This window comes from Pundamilia nyererei, unplaced genomic scaffold (assembly GCF_000239375.1).
Source record: "Pundamilia nyererei isolate P.nyererei 1_Seehausen unplaced genomic scaffold, PunNye1.0 scaffold00052, whole genome shotgun sequence".
Lineage (NCBI taxonomy): Eukaryota > Metazoa > Chordata > Actinopteri > Cichliformes > Cichlidae > Pundamilia > Pundamilia nyererei.
This window is the reverse complement of record NW_005187453.1, coordinates 930,677-949,223: the sequence shown is the minus strand read 5'-3', so window position 1 is coordinate 949,223 and position 18,547 is coordinate 930,677. Positions and strand designations below refer to the sequence as shown.

At 39.1% G+C, this 18,547-nt stretch overlaps 1 protein-coding gene across 5 annotated transcripts in view; it reads left to right on the top strand.

Annotated features, from left to right (window-relative positions):
* Positions 1 to 18,547, top strand: part of chchd3a (coiled-coil-helix-coiled-coil-helix domain containing 3a) — an 80,062-nt gene that overhangs the window by 12,600 nt on the left and 48,915 nt on the right. For all 5 annotated transcript variants that reach the window (XM_005733440.1, XM_005733439.1, XM_005733437.1 and 2 more), the window contains one exon: positions 8,018 to 8,198. In XM_005733440.1, coding sequence (XP_005733497.1) covers positions 8,018 to 8,198 — 181 coding nt within the window. The remainder of the gene's footprint in view (positions 1 to 8,017; positions 8,199 to 18,547) is intronic.

Sequence of the window (18,547 nt, the reverse complement as noted above, 5' to 3'; positions counted from 1 at the left end):
GCATGTCTTACCAGGAGGAGGCCCAAGGGCAGATTTGGGATACACAGGAGAGATTATATCTCTTGGGTGGCTTGGGAACGCTTTGGTGTCCTCCTGGAACAGCTGGAAAAAGTTGCTGGGGAGAGGGAGCTCTGGGCGTCTCTGCTTCGACCGTCATCCGTCATTTGTGTTACGATTGTGATGAACTTCCTTTCTTTCCTTTGTTTTGAATTAACATAAAGTCATACTAGCAGCACCTTCTCTACTCTAAATACATATACAGTTTTTTCGTTGCTGTTGTATCTCCTGACCTGCCTCAGGGCATTTGTTCTTTATCAGTTCAATGAAATAAGCTACATGAACAGTGGAAGTTAAAAGCATATTTCAGGCCTGCTTATGGGGCAAATGACTGGGTGTGCATCCAAAGTTAGTGAGGGTGGTCTCGACCTGTGCAGATCCCAGTGGAAAAACCTGGAAACTATTATAATAAATGTCAAACCACATCTTTATTGATACATGCTGAGGTGTCAAAACTACTCATTGAAGGTAGAGGGGAAATCGTCAGATGTCATCTTTATGGGCAGACTAGTTAAAATATTACATTAAAAGAAACAGACAGTACTTTTTTCTTTGTGCTTAACGCCATAGTTAAAGATTAAAAATGGCTTCCTCTTCTTTTTGTTAACATAAATTAACTTTGCTGGACATAAATAGATGAGCGGAACACATAGTCTTTTTTTCCCCCTCATCTGGGTTGTCAAATCATGACTAATTTGCTGTAATATTTCACCCTCTTACAGTGCAGATGTGCAGATAGTAACTACTTTACAGGTAGTATTATATTGTTAAAAGCAAACGAGGCATAGTGAAGGTGGTCACTGCTGGATTGAAAGACACAGCGAGGACTCTGTAATTGTTTTCTTTTTTCCTCCTCTGGAAAATTAGACTAACAGGTAAAGTTGTGTTTTTTTTTGGTGTGAAAGTGTATCAAAGCGAGGCCAGCAGGACTGCTCGTTATCTCACTGCTCACTAGTTAAAGAATCCTGCAGTGAAATTGCTGCACCGCATGAATGCAGAAAAATGTAAGAATACTTGAGGAGAACGGATTTACACAAGATGCGTGATCCCAAAACGTCGAGGTCATATTCAATGCAAATAGTCGGTCAGGATGCCAGCAGAGTCGGATTTTATTCATATGATCTAATTAATTATAAGTCTTACAGATTCATTCAGGATTGAAAAAAACAAACGGAAACAGTCAAAAGCCTTGATGGATTGTCCTTTTTCCTGTGATAGCTACTTTTTGGTTACTCTCCTATTTCTCTCATTTAATATTGTTTCTTGGTTCCATTCTGCGCGGTATTCTGTTCAGGCAGATAGTTCCTGGGATATTCGAGGATCGGCGGTGTTTAGATTAGGCAGTATTTCTTGTGCTTGGCTCCGGGGCCGTAAATGAACTCCGGAGATCTGGCTTTGCATGTTTTGCTCTGGTAGGAGTGAAGGAAGAGCTCTGAGTTCTGAGTTCATTTAGGTGCAGCCTAAACTGATTTGTTGCAAGGAGCGGGTGCAGGGAGAAGATTTGCCTCTGCCGTTTCTCTGTGAGGCATCAGAGCAGAACGACTTGGAGAAAAGGATGTGAGAAGGAGGGATGAGGGTAAGAGAACTCTTACACCAACCTGACTCTGCTCTGTAACGCTCTGCATCACTGTTTCATCCAGTTCTTCTTCTGTTTCAAGTTTTCCTCCCCGTTGCCATTCTTATACTTGCACTTTAGTCTTCCTCTGTCTTTCTTTCTTTTTTCATTCTCTCCTGTATCCTTTTTATTTATATCAAACTCTCAATACTTTTCCCCCACCCCACCCTCTCACCTCCACCCTCAACCCTCTCACTGCCACCCTCCCCATGCATCAAATACATGTGTTTGAATCTCCAACTCTAACACTCAGAGGTTAGTTGTTACAAAACTTCTTCGCATTATTTCAACATGTAGTCAAGCAGCCTGTGTTGGCTTGTGCAATATAATTGCATGTCAGACTTTTGAGTGAGAACAGTGACCTTCTCTCCGAGCTTCCGTCTTCCCACCCTGTTAACCATGCTGTCTATTAAATTCTTTATTGCTCCCAGATCAGACGCAGACGGTCTATCCTACAGATTCTAACATTTTGTTTATATTTATCTTTTATCTTCACATCACAGACATATGCTGAAACACACACACACAAAGCTGGCACAACTTTCAAAAGACTTGTGTTGTGAGGTTATTTAGAAACAAACAAACAAAGGTCCGGAATTTGACGTGATTTAGCCCGCGTTGTTTCTGCACAGTAATTATATCCTAAATTGCATCCAAATCGACGACATTACTAGTCTGAATGCATTATGTACCGCTTCATCTTTATCACATTCTGTGAATACTGTGATGTAGCAACTTTGTAGTACTGTCACACCCACAGTAGTAATAATAACAGTAGAGATGATGAGAATAAAAGTGGTTTTCCTAATATTAGTAATCATGTATTTTGTTTAGCCCTTTTAAACAGAGCTCACAAAGACCTGCAAGCATACAAACAGAATCCATTCTGTTGTAGATTTTCCGCTGTCGTTGGGATCATTGTGCTATTGCATGACCTAGTTTGGCCCAAGCTTTAGTTGTCATACAAATGGCCTCACATTTGACTCTTGAATACTTTGGTATACAGAGGAATTCATGCTTGAGTTAATAACTTAAAAGGTGCCCAGGTACTGAGGTTGCGAAACTTTTTTTTTCCCACAGCTTTTCTGCGCATTGAAAGAGAAATTGCACACTTGATGCTCCAGACTAGTAAAATGATAAAAGGTCTGCCTTTATAGAAGTGGTCAAACTTGCTTTATCACTCACTTTATCAAGTGCATAGAAAAGGTGTGCTTAGTTTTTCCCAGAAAAGCATCCAGTCCTTCTGCAGTCCTTGGGTCTTCTTTGCTCACATCCACAGCCCTGTGTCTGAGATGACTTCAAAACTGGCATCATGCAGAGCCAATAGTTGAAAGAAACAGTTTGAAACTGAGTATTTAGAGCAAACCTGAAGTAGCACTTATTGGGAAACGTGCAGGTTAACAAGTGTCTTTAAATCAACCAATCTCGTAAGGTACTGATGCTGATTTTTTTTTTTTTTAGTGAACTTTGATATCATATGTATTTCTTGCATTTTAAAAAGCTGAGAGTATGTATGGCTGCCACTTTGATTAGGCCGCTCTCATAAATTGTAAAGAATTAAGTGTCTGTGGAACTTCTCGGTAAAATAAACTTCCTGTAAAAGTAGAACTCAAAAATAGTACTGCCAGTGTAACATGTGTGAAACCTGGAAACACCTTGCAACAGTCCTTCCCTGCCCTGCCAAACAACCACACCAAATCAGCAGCTAGGTGGCAACTACACCTGAGCACTGAACCCTATACTGGAAATTCCTCAATAATTGCAGGGAGCATCTTAGAAACAATCTGTTCGCATCCCTGATAACTACTCTGACACCGAGAGCTTATAGGGCAGCACCAACTGTAAGTAAGCACCCTTACAGTTCTTTTGTTAAATAAATTCAACATGTCTTTCTCAGTATATCTGTATATGTGTGTGTGATGCAGTCATTTCAGTCTTTGATTTTCTGCATGATGAGATCTTTTCTATAGAGCTCTTTCTTTCAAATGATGCCTCTTATAAAATTTTATTGCGAAACTACTCCTATCGCCAGTTTATTAGGCCAGTACCAATGCCATTGAACTGTAAAACAACAACAACAAAAATCAGACATCTGGATTTCTTAGTATGGAAGCATACTGCTGATGTATTTGGTTATTTTTATTGAGTCTGTCCACTCTAGCAGCAAATCTAATATCTGTAGAATCGGTTTTAGGGAGTTTGGTTGTTAAAATGTCATTTCTAATATCATCCCAGTCTTTTAGCTTCATAAGACACTCCTGCACAGAATGATAAGCATCAGACCTCTGAACTTATTCTGCTCAGTTGGGAGGTGGAGCTCCGTTCACTTTGTCTGATAGGAGAAGAAATCAGGTGAAACTAAAAGTGTTAGCTACTGATGAGGCTTGATTGTAGCTCCTAAGACTTTTGCGATCGTGTCTTTATAGTTTTGGGTAAAGTAAGAGTGGGATAAGGCTTTTATGTTCTTTCTGCTGTTTTCTGCATTAAACCTCCCACGAAACTGATTGTCAGGGTAAGCATTTATATGTAACTCTGCTACAGTGTTTGATAGCACCCACTGTCAGGTGCGGTGTATGTGCGCGTTTGTGTGTGTCAGAGCGAGTGCATAGCTCTATAAAATATTCATAGCCAGCGTTCTGCGACATTATTCCTTACATCAATATTGCATCGGGCCTTTAAATGCTTTTGTTTCAAGGCACTTGGGTTGAGCTTGCACTGCTATGCAGGCCTGTCAGTATTCAATACTGTATTGAGACACATCTTGTGCAGATGACAGGTAGACAACAGGAAGGATTAATGGGTGAAGAGCTGAGGAGAGATAAGGATGATGACTAATGTTGAGTTAACAGGAGGCATGGATTTAAACTTTCCTTTGTTTTGATATTTGCATAAAGGTAATGATATTTAGCTGCAAAGTGCATTTTTTGAAATCTTCTTTCTACTCATTGTTTTTGACTTTTTGTTTTTGGAAAGTGTGATGACTATGGATGACTATGCACACAAAGCTTGCCTTTAATTCATTTCCAAAATCAACGTATAATTTTTTCCCGTATGAACTGCCACAGATCTGATGTCTGCCAGATTTAAAAATAGTGCCCTAAAGAAGCGAAGTATTCCTTAGTCCATCTGTTCAAGGTCACCTCACGAATGTGGCGAGTTCTTTTCTTGAAAGGTCGACACAGTTCGACCCACTTGTGCTCTGTTCCTCTTCAAAATAATGATTCCTCAGTGGTTCTGACTTTCCATCTTTCTGTTTTTAAGGCTTGAGCCAGGGAACAATCAAAGCTCTGGTTACTCGGCCAAATGATTCCCTCTTTCTGTCCTGAACCCGGCCAAACATCATCCACTTATCCTCCAAAGACATGATATTCTTCCCTTCTCCTGCACTCTGTACGTGTTGTTTTTTCTCTCTCTCTCCCTCTCCGTCTGTGGTTCAACCATTCTCTACCTCAAAGCCCCCTCTCTTCCTCCTAGTGTCAATCTTCTACAGTCGAATGAAAAATGCGTCCAATATCCCAGAGACAGGGCAATAATGACTGGAAAGCAATAGAGGTGAAGCAGACAGATAGCATCCTGCTAGTGATAGCAGTCTTTGCTTGGGTTAGCAGTTGTGAGGAAGTCGGTAAAAAAAGAAAGAAGATTTTTTTGCTGGGCTGTCTATTTTCTTGGCCCTCTTTCTTTCTTTTGTTCATATGGTAGCTTTTGATACTTTGTCAGGATCTCTTGTAGGTGATATGAATCGCTTACATTTTTTAGTTCACCTACTCCCATGGAAAAACAATATTTCATAGAACAACACAAACCACGCTATTTTAAAGTTTCCTTATCATCTATTGAAGAACTTATGAACCTTTTTTACATGGCAAATGGCAAACGTCTCATTGGGTACATTTTTACTGAATTCTATTCTCCTAAAAGTGTCGGACTTGTCATGTCCTAAATGTGAAATTTGTAGCTTTTAGTGGCCCACGTGACTGAAACCAAACCCTTTTTCTTGAGAAGAGTGATATACAGTCAGTCATGTGTCATAGTTTTAGCAATAGCTTGTTGGATAAAGGTAGCTTAGGTGCATTAGCAGTGCAAGCAGGGAAGCGTGGATCGGAGGGGAAATGGTGAATGTAAAAGGCCATTAGGAGGCACCCTGTGTGTCTGTGTGTGCGTGAGTCGGAGCCTGATGATGGATGGAGTCTGCTGACGTGTGCAGCCCAGTGGACTGTGAGACTGGACATGGCTGGTCTCTCTCCATCTCTTTCTCTCACTCTGTGCTTCACTTCTTCTTTGCTTCACTTCCTCAGGGCCAAACATGTCATGTCGCCACTGCTCACACACTCTCCTTACTTTTGTCTCTCTTGCAGGCTTTTCATCTGGGTCCCCATGTAACCTGACTTTATTTAACATTTAATGGTATTGCAGCTTTTAGACATCATACATACTTTAATTAGCCCGACCTACCCATCATTTCCTCAAAGCCGAGGTCTTGGAATGGTCAGTCAAATCTGTCCATTGTGGTTGTCGAAATGTTCGGTGTATTCACAAGTGAATGAAGAGGTAATGTGATTCTTTTGAAATGGAATAAAAGATGAAATCCTATCGGGTGTTTGTAATGTCAAGGAAGTATAGCCATGAGTTGAGGAAGCCACCCATGACTCTCACTATACACTTGCTTTGTAGGATGATCCATTTAAATTATCATAATGAGCCATATTGCACAAACCTGATGAGTCTGTAAATGAGTCATTTAACTTTTCTGTACTTGAATTCTTGTGAAGATATGAAATAAAATGGGAAGAACTACTTATTCTGATGAATCCCAATTTAGATACACCTGCTGTGATTTTAACAATGTCTCCTCGTTGCTTATCATACAATAAGAGATGAGTGAGACCTCTGCTGAGGTTTGTAGATGGCTGATTCATATGCGGAGGAATTTGTTTTGACTCATTTTCATTCATGTCAAGAGTGTTTTTCAGGGCTTTCTTTGGATTTTTGTGATGCAGATGTTTGTTAACATCCTCACCATCTTCTTTCAGTCTGTCATAATTCAGATTGCCTCTCGCTCTGTCTGTTCTGTTTATTTTACCTTGCTGTGACTGTTTGATTCCGAGCAGAGGAAGACTTTCAGGGTTTCAGGGATGTTCCTCCTTATTCAATCAAGCACACTGTCACTGAATAGGGAGTGCGTTGCTAGGCAACTATGAGAACCCAGTGACAGGGTTCAAACGGTGGTCCTGTGTCTGTGGAGTGCGTACTGCCTCAGTCTATACTACTGCTTCATAAGGTTGATGTTCCTTTTTTGTGGTTAAATGCTAGCGTTTTCTATTTATTTACTGTAAAGTCACTCTTTAGCTTCACTATAAAGAATTGATAAACTCTGATAGACATCTGATAAATGGTTTCAGTTTCACTTGACTGTGAATTTTATAACTTTTTATTTTTGATTTACCCTTACTTTTCAAAGCTGTCCTTTTTGTGGAATAGCAAAAACATGAGTATGGATCAACCTTCAAAGCTGAAAAAAATGAGCCCACATGAAATTGGCTAACAGTGCAGTTCCTTGATTTGCCATGTGAGGCTGGCTCCAAAAGCAAGTTAGTTTATAGGCCGTGTTAAAATGTAAATACACTGTTTACAGCCTGTCACAAAAAATAATTTTGGTCTGTGTAGGAAATTCTTTCTTCCTAGTGTGGAAAATGTAATTATTCAGAGTTATAATTAATTATTATTATTAGAAATGTACTGGCTAGGAGGTAACCACTTATTCCACTTATTTAATTCTGGTCACTGGATTGGACTCTATTATGGTTTTTGGTGTTCGTGTCTTTTGAGCATGTAATGTTATCATTATGGCCAAAATGCTAAAATCAAGTTTTCAAAATCTGACTTTGCAAACCGGTGGGTGACGTTGTGGTGGCTACTTCTGTCTTTTACATACAGTCTATGGATTTATGGATGTATGTTTGATTAAAATAAAATTCATATACAGTAGATATTTGCCAATATCTACTGTTTGCTTCACTAGCACCGTATTTACATTTGAGACCTTTTAATTGTTTTCAGAACTCCTTGTCATGTGAATATAAGTAGTCTTGTAAACACAGAAGAAGCTCATTTGTTGTGGCTTGATCTTAATAAACATAGAAAACTGGATTTTGAAGCGCCACATATACAGACGTGTTGTATCAATGTAACCGATTTTCTCTCCCTAATGTGGAAGCATGTATGAATGTACAGTAAGCTAAATTATGCTAATCATGCTAATTTATACATGAAATTATGGCATTTAAGTGGTTTTAAAGGTGTAGAAATGTTTGACTTTTTTTTCTTTTTTTTTTTGATGATACACAGGGTGGAGGCAGAAAAGGCCCGGGCATCAACACAGGCACATGCTGAGGCTAAGTCCCAAGTGCATGGTGAAGTGTCCAGGCTCCTGTCTGAACAGCGAGCTGCGGCCCAAGAGAGCCTTCAGCAGGCTTTCATACGGGAGAGGATTGCTGCTGAGGATGAGAAGCTCCGTGCTCACTTATTAGTAAGTCCTTGAAAAAAAGTAGTTAATATGTTGCTGTGAATGTGGCAATTTCATTGTATCTTGCTGACAGTTTCATGCATCTTAAAATGCACATGAATCTAAATCTGCACCATGACCAACACTGGCATTAAAACATGGTGGCTAGAGCTTTTCTGTGTTTGAGTTTGCACGTGCTCTCTCTGAGTGCTTAAGGTTCATTCTGACTGTGAAAACACACGTAGGTTAGATTAATTTGCTGTTAGGCAAGTGTGAATGTGACCACTAATGGCTGTGTTAGCTTTATGTCTGATTGCTTAGCTGTACAGGACATGCCCTGCCTTTTGAACAGTGTCAGCTGGAACTGGCACAGGAGTGTTGTGCAGTGTCAAACAAACTAGAGATGGCACGATACCACTTTTTTATGTCCGATACCGATATCATAAATTTAGATATCTGCTGATACCGATATGAATCCGATATAGTGTTTTTTAATCAATAAAACAGTTTTTTTAATAACTTGCTGCATTTTGTATAAGTTCATACTCAAGTTTAAATAAACAACAACACTAAAGCTATTCTGTTATACCTGTATGTAAAAAAAAAAAAAAACCCAAAAAAACCCACACTGCACCCAAAATATTTTATAGTTCAGCAACACTGATCAATCTAATAAACTTAAACCTACTCCATCCTCCCTATTCTGGTATTTTAAAGAGTACTTAGGTTGCTTAATATTTCTGCTAACTAATAGGGTTGCAAACTCCCAGCAAAAAAAAATAGGGAACCACCCCCCACCCTCCACCTCATGATGCTTAATCGATGTAATCAACTTTAATTTGATGCAGGGTGAAAATTTTTTTTAAATGGGAATAAGAAAGAAAAGTATGTCTTTGTGCCCCCTTTTCCCTGTTAATGCCCTATCGGCCCCCCTGGCTAAACTTTGCTAGATCCGCCCCTGCACAGTTACCAGCCGTCAGCTACTTAGAAAAAGATCCTGGTGTAGAAAGTAATATTAAATAAATTCTAACAACAGCTTATCAAGCTTAAACGTGCTGCTGTTGTTCAGCCGCTGGTTTCCTCTTTCTGGTGCAAAGTGGGCCAAAAACAAAGAGAGACAGACTCACGACAGAAAAGCCGATCAGCTGATCATTAATCAGTTTCACGATTGAAGTAGCAGCAGGAGAGGGAGGGAGAGAGAAGAGGCAGTCGCTCCATGTATCGGTTGTTAAGCTTAACATGGGAATGCTTTACAAACATTACACACTTGCTTTACTTCTCTCTGGGATAACTTCCTGGAGATGAAATGCCGGTTGAGGCTACAAATACACACAGCCGCTCTATCACCTGAGCACACTGCTCCGACGTGCTACGGTTATGAGCCGAGTTACGCCATGTCGCAAGTTTTGTGAGGTGCTTTTTTGATATTTAATGGATCGGATTACATTTTTTATTTCTCGCCGATATCTGATCCAGTAATTTAGGTCAGTATCGGACCGATACCGTTACGTAATATCGGATCGGTCCATCTCTAAAACAAACTGCTGTTTTGTTAAAGACACCTTGTGCATTCCAGAGATATGCACAAGGTGTCACTTTGGTGTGTTTCCCATGGCAGATTGGGTTATAGCTGTTGTTAGAGGAAGTTTGTTCTTGTCCAAAATAATAGTCATGTTTGATGGATGGATGGGGATGTGTGTGCATGTATCTCATCACTACAGTTCAAAAGGAAGAAATTGTATAGACTTGTATTTTCAGAGGAGAGGATTTTTTTTAAAATCACAGTTCCAAAGATACATACTTAATCTATTACAGCATGGCTTTATAGTAGAAGAATTTAGATGTTGAACTGTCTGCAGTCCAGACCTTTCACCAACCCTCATGAAAAGTATAACAGCTGGAACCCTCTGTTAGACAAGTATGGGACAACAGCCCTCTCCCAAAAGTCCAGCAGCTGTTCTCCTGAGTTCCCAGTTTACTAAGTGTTATTAAAAGAAGAGGGAATGCTTCAGATTGGTAAACTTTGCCTTGTCCCACCTTTTTTGAAATGTGTTGCAAATTCAAAATGACCTTCTGTTTTTGTTTTTTTTCTCGGTTTAAACATTTGTTACGTTTGCTGCGTTCTACTGCGAATAAAATCTGGGTTCATTTTCACTAATCATTACATCTTCTTTTTTATTTACATTTCACACAGCGTCCCAACTATTTTGGAATTGAGGTTGTACATAAAAAAGGGTCCCATTTTATTTTCACACATTGCTGCTCTGTCACACACATTTGCACTCTGAAGTGAACCTTTTGGCGGTTACGCAGAGCACAAGTGGTACAGCGACAAATGTTAGGCTGTGAGCATCACCGTGAGCAGCAATTCATAGAATATATTCCTTTTCTACCCATTCTCAACACTGTATATATCAAAGCTTTTTCTGCATTATAAAAACTCATAGCACGATGTCACAGCACGGCTTACACTTTAAACATAGTACAGTAAGTAAACAGCTCTTTGCTGTAGATATTGTTGTCCTCTTTTTAAATCTCGGCCTGTTCATCCTGCTGCCGTTATGAAATTTACCTTCATTTTGAGCTGCCTGTGTCTTTATTTCCTGCAAATTGCCCTTGTAAACATTGTCAGATGAGCATCCTTTACCACACACACACACACACACACACACACACACACAGGCAGTGTATTATTTTCAAAAAGAAAACACATTTTCCCTGGAGTGTGTCTGCTGTTTACAAACCTATGCTATTGATTATATAGCTCATTTCACACGTTCATCGGCGTAATAGAAAAATGAATCATTTTGTTGAGAGAGAGAGAGAGCGAGGATGAGAGAAGCGTTGACGTGATTCCTAGCCGCGGGACAAGTGTATGAGGGGTCCTTCATTTGGAACTGCTGAGATCGAAAGTTAAAAAATAAATAAAGGTGATGAGCGAGAGAGATGGTGAGGATGGGAGACTTATGATGCGATGTGCTTTTCCATTCAGCCTCTGTGAAGAAAACGGTTTCAGTCATAAGTTTTCTGTAATTTAATTTCTGTTGTTTTCATGGGGAGGAAGGCAGGACAAATGAGAGGCAGGATGCAGTTAAAGGAAAGGAAGGACAAGAAGTTAACACCTTTTACTGTACATATGGAGCAGCAGCGTAGGGGGTGGTGCGTCTTACTGAACTGTCACAGAGGAAAGTCCTTGTGCGTATCTTTGCCCGTATCTTCCTGAAGTAATAACTCCCTACATTTAAGAGAACTTTTCCTTAAAGCTGTGAAGTTATTGCTTGTAGCCCCAAGGCTAACCTAAGGCCGTTAGGAGCCTTTGAAACTACAGATAGATAACTCTGCAATAGCTTAGCATTCAGCAGCAGCCAGAGCGTACACACAGTCGTTTTCACTCTTTGTTCCGTTCTTTGTAAGCTATATTTTCTGCATAAATTCACTTGATAGTTGCTATTCCCCTTCCAGTTTGTCTCTCCTTCCTTTAAAGCAGACATAATGCAGCTAAAGAATCTTCGTCAGAAGGTTTTACTGTTTTAAAATTGCGTATGTGTGTGCGCCTGTGATAATTTTCTTCTGTTCGAGCATTCTTTTGGAGTGCTGGAGTTTTAATAGAATGTGACGGGTTATCAGTGGAGGCGCAGCGCCGTTCGCACCACTCATGTAATTGTCAAGTCAGACGCTTGCACGCAGCCAATGTTCTTTTCAACTGGAAATGGACTTTTGCATTTTAAAAGACAGCCTCTCGCCCAAGACGTCTCCCACCCATTGTCATTTTACTCCGTGTTTGTCAAACTCCGGGATTGTCTACTACCCACAGTGAGCTCACCTTTGATGAAACATTAAACAAGTTGTGTTGCGTTGGGTCCATCCCCTGCCTGTCTGTCTTTAAGCCCATCGATGTCTTTGTGTGACATATTTTTTTGTTAACAAAAGAAAAATCAAATGCTAAGATGGTCAATTTAAAATGTCAGCAAATAAGTGTATTGAATCGTTTAATTTCTTTCTCAAATGTATTGTTTTTAACTACTCTTCAGATCATCCAGTTGAGCAACTCTGCACAGATTACCCATCGAATTAAATTTGCATTGATGTTAAGAGCATAAGTATCAGTAATTTAAAAGAGAAACTAGTTCCAATGGCAGGACAAAGTCAATAAGTTTATTAAGAAAGAGCTCTCGGGTGAGGTTATGGGTAGGTAGGGCTGTTCGATATAACGATATATATATATTGGATGACGATATAAAAACGGCAATATTTTTTCATCGTTTTGATGGTCACTGTAGTGGCTATATTAATTTCTTAAAGTTCTCTCTTTCTCTTATATTTAATATAACCACACTACAGACGGACAAGCACCTGTTTTTATGCGTTGTGGTTAGCAACAATGACTGTAACAGCATCGCGTGTCCGCTTGTTTATGTTCCACATAAACCTTTCACAATAAAGTTCAAGATCCTGTTGAGACTTTTCAAAATAAACTGAATCACGTGAAAGAGTAGATTCTTTACGGATGAGAAGTAAAAAAGAGCCGCCCGGTGCTAAAAAATAAACCTTAGACTCAATCGTTAGAACAGGCTTTTCCCCGCAGCACGCTGTGTAATAAATACTCACAAAGAAAACGGCGGCCGTTACAACTTATGTCTAAAAAGGTATAGTTTCATGCATCGGTTAAAACACTCGACTCCAGCTACATGACGCGCAGCTGGAAACACTTCACGCAAGTCGAGCTGCCCGAGATTCACAGAATTTACAGGAAATGTTAAATTTTTGTGATATGAGATTATGGTCGTATCGCACAGCCCTATGGGTAAGCATAGATTATGTTGGCTGAGGGAACCTTTTCACAGTGATTTTTCAGTCTTTATTGCACTAGTCTTCTTCACACCACATGTATTGCCTTGTAGGGTTCTAAAAAAGTTGACACTTTGACTTGATTTTCAGGAGATCAGTAAAGCTCGTTTAGCTCTTTGCAATTATTCAGTTGTCACATTTTCAGAATTTTGCCGTCGAAGATACTGGAAGTATCAGTTTTGTTGACATCGTTAGTGACAACCCTATTAACTTTTAGGATTTATTCATTTGTTTTTAGTGGTTCATGAGTTTTGAATCCCCCTCATATTTGCTTTTATACACTATTTATCTTCTTGATTTTTCCTCATTCCACAAAAAGTGCTTTGTTACTGAATTGACTGTTAATTTTGATGTTGTAAGTCATTTGCACAGCCATTTGACACGCACAGTATATATAATACGTGTTTTGGCTTTAAGTCTAGTGTTGACTGGATATGTTCAGAGTGAGTTATAGATACCATTCTGCTGTTTTCCCAGAAAAAAAATTGACTTGTTGTTGAAAATTACCAGCACAAGTAAGAATGTTTTGAAAACTGCTGGATTTATTTTAGCCCACTGGCATATCTGGTGTCAAGAGAAATGAGAGTGTACTTTTTTTCAGCATTGTAGAAAGTGAAATAGTTGAGAGCGTCGGCTACATGAGTAAACATTGCATCTGTCATCAATCAATCTAGCTGTCCGATGGTGGAAGACTTTTTATTCTTTGTTGATTTAATATGGGAGGAAGAAAGAAGAAGAAAACATGACGAGAGAAGAGAAGAACTTGAGCAAAAAAGTGACAACAGCATGCGATCTTAAACGTAAAGAATAATCTGACTTAAATATTAAGCCAGAAAAAGATGTGTTTATGCTTAAAATGAATTTCAGAATGTTTCATTTAGATGTAAGCTGACCTGAACCATGCTCCCATGTTCGCTGCCACTGAAAAACCCTTTGTCTATGGCAGCAGTAGCTCTTTGTCCAGCATAGTATTGATTTGTCCCCCTCATTAAGATACAGGTCACGGTGAGCAGCAGAACACCATACATTCCCTCTTCTACTTCACACACAATGAGAGCGGTGTTGTGAGCAGTTATGCCTCCCCATGCTCACCTATAATAGCCATAACCTTCACAACCATTGCTGCACCAATTACAGAGACACTTCTTCTGGAGATTTGCCCCAAGACATTGGGTTAGACTAAGGTTTGGTTTCATTTTAGGTTTTATTGATTTAGATTTAGCTTTATTTGGTCTGGATCCTGACTTCCAGTAATTGATTTATAATTCACTGTTGTTATTTATATACCAAGGGAAACAAGATTAAGAAATAAATCCCAGTTTGTTTTGGGAATCTTTTAAGGAAGGCATGAACAATTACCATTGTTTTTAGCATTTAATTATTCTTTTCATTTCTATCTGCTGTTTTTGTTCTTCTTTTACTGCTTTTACTTTATTTGAACGTTGCATTTTCAATCCAGCGGAAAAAAAATGTTGTTGAATGACCGCTTATCTGCAAAAAACTATTATGTGTGTCTAAACATGACATTGAATGCAACCAGCTATATTTTATGATAAATAACGAGTGTAACCAGGATACTCTGCAGCACCCTGGTGGGATTGCTTGTCTTTCCCGTCCCCGTCAGGGTGACTGGCAGCAGTCAGGCAGCAAGTCTACCGGTAATTGAAACTTCACAGTAGTGTAGGCAGGGGTGTGCGTTGTCATCGACACTGCTGGGTTTCTGGGGTTCTGTTGTCGGAGGGGAACATGTTCACTGTCAGCGATCACACGTGTTCTGCCACTCTGGGGGGGGGGCACAGCACAGGAAGAGGGAACACTGGAATTGTGTTGATAAAATCTGTTCCTGTGTGGACTGGGTGTTTTCTTTAATAAACAATAAATGAGCAGACGTAATTACTGTTGAGATAATTCAGTATTATGCTTAGTTATACTCTTAATGCTCTTATTCACTCAATTGACGGTTGCTTGTCCAAAGGAGAACAAATATTTAAGATTGGAGATTAAACTGGCTGTAAGTAAGTGACATAGCCTCTTGATTCATACTGAAAAGCTAAATCATAACACTTATTGTTTTAACTCGCACTTGCTGGGTAACCTAATGAATGCAGTTTCTTCTCATCATGTGTTCACTTGACATATTAATGTGGAAGAGCTGTGATCGGGAGCTTAATGTAGTAGAGATGGCTTAACCATAAACCTGAATTGGATAACAGTTCAATTAGTGCTTAATTGAAAAGGCATTAACAATGAGTAATATGTCCTCCTTTTTAGTGGGTACCAGCTGAAGGAAAAGCAGAAAAGCCCAGTATATAAATCAACATGAATATAATTGTGTCCTTAGTTACTGACAGAGCTGTGCTTTTGGCAGAGATCTACACAGACTTGGCCTGAATGAGTCACAGAAGTCTTATTCACAGTGTGCGTCCATCTGTCACTCCACGCATCTGTGTTTTAATACAATCATAGACCTTCGCTGTCCCCTCTTTTGATTTTCAACGACTTTGCTCCCTGCAGAGCTAAACCGGTCTTGTGGTCTATCAATCACTTGGTCATAGCGTCTCACTCAGGCACAGACTCTAACCCTAAGGCAGGCTTTTCAATCAAAGCAAGAGTCATCAATCTTTTCAAGCTTGAAACAGTTGTTTGGGTGGGGTAATGTTTTGTCTGCTGTAATCAAACTGGTCCAAAACACTCAAATTTTTCATTTGTTTAACGTTTTATTCCACCCCGATGACCTGTAGCACAAAGCTGGAAACCCTAACCTTAAATCTACTGCAGGATTGCATTAGCTTTAGCTGAAGGATAACAAATGAACAAACAAGCAAAAATGAAGACTCTTATTGAGTTGCATGCTTATCAACTATATCACTGATGATTTTACTGGCTCTTACCGAAAAAGAAACACATCAGTCAATATTTCATAATATTGTATTTTTAGATTCCCATTATAGGTTTTAAAAATCCTATATCGGTAATAGTATTTAAAAATGGGTATATCATGTGTATAATTGAAGAGACTCGCATGCAATTCACATTTTTAAAGTTCTTAAATCACAAATGATTATATACATTGTTAACAAACATTCAGTATTATCAGTAAGATTTAATAAATGAACCGTAGTATTAATGATGGCTCAGTAGATAGTTTCTAGACATCCATTTCTAGGCATGCCTTATCCCATATAGGCATTTAAAGCTGCTTTACTTTGCCCATAGTAGTTGCTCATCTGCAAGAAGCTTTACAACCCACCACTACAGCTTATTTTTTGATTCTATTACTGCCTTAATAAATGCTGTTTTCTGCTGTTCTGGGGTCTTGCTGGGGCTCTCTCCCTCTGCCTCTGGCTTTGTGTGTATACAGGCCAGGAGGTGTGCTCACAATGCCTTAATATTTCCTTGTACTGTGTGAACGTGGAAGGGTGGGAGACAAAATGGAGCGATGCTGCCAGATATAAATTTACCACAGATGAAAATAACAATCTGGTGTTAACTAGTGTTCCTGACTGAACTTAGACTTAGGTACAGCCTAGTTGTATTTCATGCCAGTTTTTGTCACCTTTGCTTAAAGCTGCATGTGCAGTAAAAGAAAACAACAGATATGGAGATGAGAGAGAAATTGCAACATGTGCAGATATTCTGTTCAGAGCCTCATCCCACCCATCAGCCCTGTAGCTGTTTATCAGTCTTTTGTCACTCCTTCTGTTTCCATCTTTATCTCTGTCTTTCGTACACGCACACAAACACTCAGATATACACATTCCAGCCGGTAATGCGATGTTCTATGATTTCTTTCCACTACCTCTGCTTTCACAGCAAGGGATAATGCAGCATACTAAGAATATTTGTTTGCTCACTACACACATACAGACACACACCATGTCCAAGCTGTCAGACCTCAGAGAAAATCAGTACCTACTCTTTCCTTAAACTGTGTTCCATTTGATGCTTGGCTGGCTTGAAAATGACTTTGGGTAAAGCTTAACATTTTTAATGCAACTAGCCCCCACCACCAATCTGTGTTCGCTCTGGTAGTCCTCTCTTTTCCACTCCTCGCAAAACTGCAGTCTCCAGTAAATGTCCTGCTCTTTTTGGAGAATCTTGTGTACTTCAGTTGCATGCTGTTGCATTTTAGATACAGACGACTGGACCCTGCTGATAATGGGCTGACAATTTAATTTCCCAGGTATTAAAGGAGACTTGCTGGGTTTTGAATTGGTGCCTGTTGGTGGTATTTAAAGAAATAGTTTAAAAAACCCATTTATTTTCTCTAAACTTCCACATCACAGAGTATGAAGAATATTGGGTGGGGGCGGGGGGGGGTTCCTTGTGTCTTTTTCTTTTGAATGAGATAAACAGGTAGTGGCACACTGTTTTGAATTTGCTCAGGACACCAAGGACAAATTCCACCCAATCTTTGATTATACTCCTGAGATTTTATAAAGAATAACACCTGTCAGCCTTGACATAGCTGGATTTAAGAGAATTATCAGTTGAATTATTCTAAAGTTTGGAAATTTGAAGTTGTCAATTTAATGAAGTAGTTAGCTTGTTGTGCCAAGTGATCATATGTTAAAGGTACTGTATACCCAAGCCTAGTACATTAAATACACCTGACCACCAGAAGATTGAAGTCCAAACAAGACTGCTTACAAAAGGTTGCAAGTCCATGATATATGGGGTACTTATTGGCATCATAATGACATTAAACCACCTCTATTCATGTATCTTAATTGTTTTTGGATATTTAAGTTTGTCGATATTTATGCAGCAATCTAATGTGGTATTATTTTTACTTTACTGCAGAGTATTTTGTCAGAACACAGTGTACTTTTCTCAATGGAGTTTGACAGAAGGAATAAGATGGTTGGGTAGAGACACAAGTTACATTTTCTCTAATTCTTAAAAAGTAAATCTCGAAAATGGTTATGTACCTATTGCACTACTGTGTTAATCTGTACAAACCTCATGTTAAAGAAGTGAATTATTTCTCTTATTGGCCCAGAGGGGGGAGCTACCATTACAGCTTCATTAACCAAACCCAAAGATTCAAGAGCCTAGTGGAGACATCTATCAGTCACTGTGGATACAAAGAAGCAAGTTACACCCCTGTACTCGTACATAATATCACTTTAATGTCAATGATTCTAAATTGTATCACCTCTGAATATCTCCTTATATTTTTAAGTTGACAAGAAAAATATTTCCTGTTTTGCACAATTGACAAAAAAGAGAAAAGTTTGAAAATACGCTCCTCACCATAAAAGGAAAATTTTGAGAGGACAAAACCTTTATTCATCAAATTTACAAAAATTTCACAGAATATTTTATGTTTGCATCAGTGTTAGTTGTTTTTCTCAGCCTTTGTGTACTGTAATAATTGTGTTAACACTGTTAGTGTATTTTTAATACTTTTTTTATTGACATTGCACGGCACATTGCCCTTTCTTCTTTTCTTTTTCTGGTCTCAACGTTTTACAGTCCCGTCTTTGTTATGCTTTCTCCATATCATCTTTAGAGGATGTCCA